This window comes from Camelina sativa, chromosome 17 (genome assembly GCF_030686135.1).
Source record: "Camelina sativa cultivar CO46 ecotype springtype chromosome 17, ASM3068613v1".
Lineage (NCBI taxonomy): Eukaryota > Viridiplantae > Streptophyta > Magnoliopsida > Brassicales > Brassicaceae > Camelina > Camelina sativa.
The window spans coordinates 29,006,431-29,015,075 of record NC_141896.1 but is presented as its reverse complement, the minus strand read 5'-3'; the positions used below and the strand labels follow the sequence as shown (position 1 = coordinate 29,015,075).

Below are 8,645 nucleotides of genomic sequence, written 5' to 3'. Positions count from 1 at the left end.
CAAAAGTATTATTCACTCTAGCTCCCAACCAATCGGCTAAGTTATTGAATAATGGCTCACCAATGGCAAACTGATTTAGTTGCCGTGTGAATAGAGATGTGCAATAGAAATATACTATAGTTTACAATAGTATATCTATAAGATGTTTTTTTTGTGTGTGTGTATATGACTATGTGTATGTTTGTTTTATTTTATTTGAGTTTTCTTGAAATATTTGTTCGATATATTTTATTAATATTGTATGACCATTCAAATTTTGCAGTATTTCTTTATATTAATTAGTTTTTTTCATTGTCATCTTAATCTTCACATTAAGTTATTACAATCTAATTAGTGTTAGATTAAAAAGGGTTGTGGAGAAAAGGTTAAAAAGGGTTATGTAGGCAGATCAGAAAAAAACCTCTAGGCACAACATAATTAAAAAAATTCACTGATATGTACGATTGCACAAAATAGTATACTACTAGCTAGGTCTCTGTAGTGAGAGACTGAGAGCTCCTGATTCACCTTCACTTATTCCTTCCATGATCTCTTTCGTTAGGTTGGTCTATCAGATAATCAAGTATGCTCTCATTCAACATGTTGATTAGTTCCTTGAACAAATAGAACGTTACAATCAATAAAATTATTTCTTCTAGTAAACTTTCATGTAGTAACAAATTATCATACCATACATGGATCTTACTACCAAATTCATTGCATATATTGAGCTTGCATCTTGTTACTTTAATGAAAAGCTAAAAGTAAATACAATAAATGGAAAGAAAAACAATTAAATCTAAGAGATTTGCATAAACATAATGGATCCTACCTCCTAAGAATTTAGCTCTAAAGAGTTGCAACAAGAACTAAATTTTTTTCTGAAAACTATATAGGCTTTAAGTTTCATAAAGTTGTATTTATAGAGTCAAATTACTCTGGTAGGATCAAACCCATAAAACAGAGTCAATTTGTTCGACCGATCGCATGGTCGATTCAAAAAATTGTTTGTCGATTTGATTATGAAACTTACATGATTTTTCCACGCCTCTTCCTTTTTTCTACATGGAATAGTTGACCTCTTTACGAGAAAATTTGCTCGTCTGATTACCATTGGTTTACTCTTCCATCCACGGTGTGTTTTCCAATTAACTCCAAATAACTCGTAATATCTAATAAAATACTCAAAAATACGAAGATATGCAATGCATGCATCATGCATGCTCTTGGACTCTAATATAAAAATGAACAAAAAAAAAATTGCAAAACAAATACTCAAGAATGAATAAGTCAATGACTACACGATTATTATAATCACAATTCATAAAATATTATCTTAAAAATTCTTCATGTATTATTGTTTCCAACAGTAAAACTTGGTTAGCTACATAGTTTCTGATTTTAGGTTATTTAACACACCAAATTATGTTAAAACCTTCGAGAAAATATTTATGAGGATAATGTCCCTGCCCAACAAAAACTGATGTTCATAGATCGATAACGATATAAAAACTAAATAGATCGATTACGATATAAATTAAAAAATGATTAAGAGTTTATTGGGAACTTGACGGGTTAGTTTTTCATGAACTTGCGTAAACCAAGATGGATTTCTAGCGGTTGTCAACACGATAAAGTAAAAAGACAAACTCTATCATGAAGAATGATGATATTGAGCTCACAGTATAATAGCCAAATTAGGTATAAACGAACTATTAAAAAGAAACACCAATCGAGTTAATCTTCTTCTATCTTTCTTATCAACATGTTGTTCTTTTTTATTTTGATATAAAATTTTAGTTAAATCCATTATAAGAATAATTTAGACATAAATCATAATAATCAATATAGGTTTAGATGAAAAAGTCACAAAAGTGTTCTTTGTAATTATTCTCATGTTGATAGGGATAATATTATGTTTTGCACTCAGTAATACTCTCACAATAAAAAGTACTAGGTAAACAACCCGCACATAGTGCAGATAAATCGATTCAAATAAAATTATTATGAGTAAAATCATAATAATCAATATAGGTTTAGATGAAAAAGTCACAAAAGTGTTCTTTGTAATTATTCTCATGTTGATAGGGATAATATTATGTTTTGCACTCAGTAATACTCTCACAATAAAAAGTACTAGGTAAACAACCCGCACATAGTGCAGATAAATCGATTCAAATAAAATTATTATGAGTAAAATTATTATTTGAGATCTAAGATTCGTTTGTATAAAACAAAATATGTAACTAATTTTTATTAATATTCAAATTTGTGAACCGTGAAATATTTGAATGTAGAAAAGAATTTTAACATGGTGGAGAAATTTGTATGGACTTTATTTTAATAAAATATGAATAATTATCAATTTTAAAAAATAATTTGTTGTTTTTTAAAGAACAGTAATATAGATTCAAACTAAATGGCTACAAATAGTTTTAATGAATTTTGATTTAAATCTATAGTGGCATAGATGTAATTAGTATAATTAATGAGGGTTATTTGCTAAAATGTGCTTCGAGCTCTCTGGCGACGATACATATCAGCATTTTTTCAAGAATGTTTCTCTATTAATATATAGGGGATGTTGATTATTGCTCTGACGCTAATATAATTAATTGAAACACTTTAAAATCTTATTATCAAAAGGTTAAAGAAAATGGTACAATGTTGAAACAAAATTTTGTGAGTAATCTTTAATTTGTATTTACAATTATACTAAACTATAGTATATGATTAAAGCTATTCATGTACCATTCTTCAGTAAGAAAATCTTTTTGTTGCACTGAGAGAAAAGTTAATATGTGGTAGTCAAAGAAAATCATCAATGTATGAAATTTGAATAATTAATAATAATATTGACAAAAAAACTCAAATGAATTTTATCTGAAATTGCATACATATACCACCACAAATCCTTCATATGAATAAAGTGTATAAAGCTAATTATTCGTTAATTATTTTTCTTGTGAACTATGTGATATCTAAAGAACAACAAAAGTAGCTGCTCCATGGTGGTTCCCCCGGCGATGCATGTGGCTAAGTACCCTTTATCAAAGTCACAAAATCTATTGATAGTGTCGATCTCTAAAATTTTTAAACTGTTCACGGAATTGTCTTTGATACAGCATGATATCGCATGTGACATGTTGCTAGCTAGCCTCTCTCCGAGTTTCCATAGACCTATCATTTATGTTTATTGTTTATGTTATCTGTCATATTTGTTATAAGCTTGTGTTCCAAGATTATGTATTTTTATCTACCATTTGCTTTCCTCTCTTGGGTTGATTGAATGAATACAAGTATGTTTTGCACAAACAAAAAGAAAAAAAAAGTAACAAATGAAAGGTGAAAATTAGAAAAATTATATTATTTTTTTAGCTGGCAAAAAACAAATGCTTTGCTGGAATAAATCTACAAATTTATATTTTACTAAAAATGATTTGGTCCATGATGAACCTTATCTTGGATACATAGAAATTTGAAGAAAATGATATAATGCATTTAATTATATTTATATTTGTTTCATTGACTTTAGTCACCTCTTTGTGAAATTTAGAATACAAAGATTTCTTTCTTAGTTTAGGTGAAATATGAAGCATCTTTTAAATAGTAAATTTATATTTCCAGTTTTTTTTTTTTTTTTTTTCTGGAAAAAAGATATTTCCTGATTGACACTTATATATCTGTTTGTTACCTGATGCCACTAAAGCCAGACATATAGGCTATCACTACTAAGAAGAACACACAGGTGTGTTTCTTCTGTCTTTTTTTTGTTTTTTTGAACATCAGGGTACATATGCTTCTTCTTATTTTCTAGATTTGTAAGACCTTCTTCTTTTTTTTTTTCTTTGACATCAGGGTATGCTCCTTATTTTGTAGATCTGTATGAACTTCTGTTTTTTTTTTCTTAAACAATTGTTTTGAATTATGTTCTTACACCGGTTTGACACACATATATTTGTCTCTTTTGATTTCAATATGATTGTTCATATACTGTATCTTATAGATAAACTAATTAGTTCTCAAACAAATAGGGATAACGAATCTTATGAGAAACATCTTTGGGTATATATATTGGATGTTGAGGTTAAAATTTGTGGTTTAATTTTGTTGTTGTTGGTAGAAAGTGGGAAGAGACCGAAACAAAGATGGATGACAAGATGAGGAAGCTGTACACTTGTGTCATCTGTACCAAGTTGTTCGACGAAGCAACAGCCCTGAATGGATGTCGCCACATATGTAAGCTCTCTCAGTACCCTCTAACTATATTGTTTTAGTCATTTAGGCTTTTGGATTTCAATGTATTATGTACCTTTGGTATGATTTATTTTGTTAACTCTCTTTCTATTTCGCGAGTCCAGTGTTACATTGAGTTTCTTTTTTCATTTAATTTTGATTTGCTCCTTTAACTATCGTAGACTCCTAATAACAAAAAGAAAGAAAAAAAACTATTTTTTTAATAACTGGGAATTAGTTTAGGGTTCAGACCAAGTTCATCTCATTAATTAGCTAGTCGTCTTGGACTTGAATTTGTTCTAATACTAGAATCACTGGGAATTAGTTTAGGGTTCAGACCAATCATGATTGGTGTGAGTCTTCATTTATTCTTGATATTATTTGTTTATCCAGTACGAGAATTAATTTTTCTAATACTAGAATCATTTATTTCTTATATTTATTAGATTTGATTCAAAGATATACATATTTTATCTTCGAGTAATTTTGTTTTCTGATATATCTGTAAACAGTTTGCTGGAAATGCATTCATGGCAAGATAACAGAACATGCCTGGCACTGTTGTCCAATCTGCTATGCTGACCTTGGTCCAGACCCTCTCAGAAGACTAAGGTATGTACTATGATCTATTTTATCGAAAAATTTTAAGAATACAATAGTGTTAGTTCTTCTGGTATATTTTGTTAATAGTTCATATATCCTTTGAGAACACTAATTCTTCAAATTAATTTCGTTAATGTGCTTGACAGATTTGACGACCCCCTTTTGCTAACAATGGAAAGGGAGAACTTGCTTTCAGATACTGAAGATGAGGAGGCAGGATCAGATGATGACTATATGGAGGAATCTGAGAGTTCTGATGAAGATGAAGATGAGGAGACCGATTCTGATGATGGTCTCAAAGACATGGTGATCGACGCGAAAGGGAAGGCTAAGATCTGAAAAATAATTTTTCAAGACTATATTTCCTGTCTTTCGCAAATGTTATGTTTTAAATAATTTCTTTTGGATTCAAACCCTATTTGCTTTTCAGTTATTTTGAATAAAGGAAATATAAAAATTTGATTTTATCTATAATTTATTTAAAGAGGATCATTTCAAGAATCTATTAAGATAAATTTATCAACTATGATTTGTAAACATAATATTTTTTTCAAAGATTTATGAATATTATTATTCCAATGTTGCAACAAAATTTGAAAAGAGTTACAGCTTTTTTAGTTTTTTTGCTTCATTTTATTCAATACGAGTAACAGAGTTTTGAATATACAGTGAATAAGTAGATTTACAACATATATATTTCATGCAATATATATGGATTGTACATTGATCCGAGCAACAAGGTTTACGTGTCGAGCGATAGATATATGTGGTTGAGCGATTAAGCTTATGTAGATTAATTAGGCTTACGAGGATGAGGAATATAAATGGCTTAATTATATGAGTTTATTGGAAAAGTGGTTTTCGTAGCATTAGGTAATAACGAATGGGTATTTTATATACTAAGCATGCTGTTCTACAAATTTAAATTTCTCTCCATGATTTTGTCGATGATGTCTTGTTAGTCGTCTAAATTGTTTCAAAAGTGGAATACTATTAAGAGTAAGTATTTTTTTTTTTTGATAATTCAGAAGTTATCCTAAAGCCCAAAGACTAATCTCTTGGGGTCAGGGGAAACCATGTTAAATTTCGAACCCTCGTGGCAAATGCTACTCGAACCTAGATGGCAGGATTTTTTTCCCTTTACCACTAAACTAAAGCGACTTGGTTAAAGTGGACAATGATTGTACATATAGTTCAAAGATTAAGCCCTAACTATATCCAATTATCTTATCTTACGGCACTATATATATACAGTGGAATTTTCCAATCTTGCTCAACAATTGCAGAACCTTGTATATAGTTAATTAGTGCTTAATCTTTATATGGAACAGTGTTAAGAGAATTAGTACGTAAACATTGTTTGCAGCCGAAGCGTACCGTGCTGGTTCATATTTTACTGTTTTTTTTTTCTTCTTTATATTCGGTGATTTTCGATCACCCATTGTGGTTGTACTTCTTATATTTTTTGTTTTTATAAAATTGTAATACGTATTTCACAGTGGCGGACCTACGTTCAAGTAAAGCAGGTCACATGACCTGGGTAAATTTTAAAATTTTCGTAATGGTTAATGAGAAAAAAACACATATACTCTCATCAAAAAAAACTTTTACTTGTGTTTGACCTGGTATAAAATTCATCCTGGGTCCACTATTTCATCTATTTATTTGAAGTAATGTGTTAGATTTTGGTTTTATAATTTTCAAGGATATTTTAAGATAATATAATTTTAAACTTGAAATTTTTACTTTCAATTATCGTTGAGTTTAATTAGTAATATTTAGAATATTATATATGGAAAAACAATACTAGTATTAAATACTAATTAACCCGTGCGTCGGGTATACATTAATAAATGTATTAATAAATGTATGTATCATCCTTACAAATTAAAATGTAATGTATTGTCAATTTTTGTCCTCCAATTTATTTTTATTTTTTGCAATATGTATAAATTTTTACATATGATTGATTTTTTAATAGTCTAATACTATACCTCAGTTCTTAATATATTGATGTTTTAGAATTTTTTTTGTTCCTAAGAAATTTATATTGTAAATTAAAAAACTGAATTTTTTTTTTACTTTCTGTTTTTTTTTTCCAACATATCATGTTATCTAAGATTTATATTTTCTCTTTCTACTAAAAGTAATTACGAATTAATTTATTAAAAAAATAATTTTTTTTTAATATATGTAAAATTGTCAAAATATCAATCTATTAAGAAAAGAGGAAGTCTATGCAGATATTTTATCAATGATTCTTATAATTCAAAAATCTTATAACTTTTGCGGTAAAAATTTGACTGCCCACAATCATAATTTGACTTCAAATATTTTTCATAGTCTTTTATTTTTAACTATTTGACCACAAAAATTACTACAACCGTTAATTTTATAATTTATTTTATCACGTAATTATATAATATAAAATCATTTTCTAGTTATCTTATGTCTCTTGTTCTTTCAATTTTGTAATAACTTTAGTTACTTCTGTAACTTATAATTTGATGACACAAACATCGCAATTCGCTGTTAGCAGAAACCCAAAGAAGTACTATTATTATTATTATTATTATATATATATTTTTTAATAACTCAGGAGTGATCATAAAGGCTTTCTAGGTCCAAAGACTAATTTCCTGGGACCGGAGGAAACTATGTTAAAATTCGAATCCCCGTAGTCGAACTCTGGTGGCGGGACAATATTTGAATTGTTTTTGTTTTGTCTTGGAAAGAACAAAAGAATAAGAAAAAAAAAGACATAGGAATTAAAGAAATACAAAAATGTCAAATATCTAAACCTCGAGCAAATTGTTTTTTTCTTTCTCAAAACCTATATACTTATTACCCAATGAGTAAAATGTTAAATTCTAAACCTTTTTTTTACCAATGTGTTAGATGTCGAGTCTAACAGAGAAGAGTTAAGAGTAACATAGAAGAAATAGAGATTAGAGAAGAGAAGAAGACATAAGAGAATAAAAGAGAGGTGATAATTTATGTTCTTAGATTGATAAGGAAACCCTAAAATGAGAGACCTTCTTAAATACAAATCCGAGTTGTATATTAACTTAAACGGAACGTTTAGACATTATTTATTGATAAAGACTTAACTCTCTTTCTCTCTTAAAGAGTCTTTTCTATAATTAGCTCCCACTTGACTTTAGCCACCATGCAAGCTCTTTTCTCTTTTGTTATGAGTTTTCTTCTCATACAGGCCATGAGAGCTCTTAGTCTATCAATACTCCTCCGAAATTGGCCAATCTTGTTTTCAAGGTTGAAATTGGGAAATAAATCCAACAAGTTTGACATAGGTTCCCAAGTTGAGTGCTCCAAATCAGAAAAGCCCTTTCCACTGTACCAACAGTTTTGTTGTATTATTTTCCACAGCCTTACGCTATTTATGAATTTTTCTAGCTTAATAGTCCACTCAAGTGATGGAGTAAGGATGTTTAGAAACTCTTGGACAATGTACTATGTTGGTAGTTGGTACTGCAATTTTAAGCTGGGACAGTTGAAACTCGGGGAACGTTGTTATGTTGAAAAAACTTCAGTATGTAAGCAACCCGGCCAATTCTTGCTGAAATCTTGTTAAGGACCAAAATACCTATGTGTCAACTTTTCGTTCCTTTTTTGAACCAGAGACTTCTGCCTATAAGGTCTAAAGTTTAAATACACTCAATTCCCCACTCAAACTCAAAATTTTTGCGGTGCTTAATTATTAGCTTCCCTCTGCATTCTATCATGAGCTACCTCTAAATTTTAACTGAGCTTCACCAGAATGTTCTCACTATCCTTCAATAACTCCTCTACATGAAGATTAATCTGTG

General features: G+C 29.2%; 1 protein-coding gene across 1 annotated transcript; it reads left to right on the top strand.

Moving 5' to 3' along the window:
* The first annotated feature begins 3,653 nt into the window (after positions 1 to 3,653).
* On the top strand, positions 3,654 to 5,285 carry LOC104773650 (E3 ubiquitin protein ligase DRIP1-like). Its single transcript, XM_010498295.3, has 4 exons — positions 3,654 to 3,727; positions 4,103 to 4,218; positions 4,728 to 4,827; positions 4,965 to 5,285. Exons 2-4 carry the CDS (start codon positions 4,128 to 4,130, stop codon positions 5,155 to 5,157), a joined length of 384 nt encoding a protein of 127 aa, XP_010496597.2. The 5' UTR covers positions 3,654 to 3,727; positions 4,103 to 4,127; the 3' UTR covers positions 5,158 to 5,285.
* The last annotated feature ends 3,360 nt before the right edge of the window (positions 5,286 to 8,645 follow it).

What these genes read in the sequence shown, in the direction of transcription:
- LOC104773650 (XM_010498295.3), top strand. Translation starts at nt 4,128, where the DNA reads ATGGATGACAAGATGAGGAAGCTGTACACTTGTGTCATCTGTACCAAG. An exon ending in GAATGGATGTCGCCACATAT is followed by an intron (nt 4,219 to 4,727) that starts GTAAGCTCTCTC and finishes ATCTGTAAACAG; the next exon opens with TTTGCTGGAAATGCATTCAT. An exon ending in GACCCTCTCAGAAGACTAAG is followed by an intron (nt 4,828 to 4,964) that starts GTATGTACTATG and finishes TGTGCTTGACAG; the next exon opens with ATTTGACGACCCCCTTTTGC.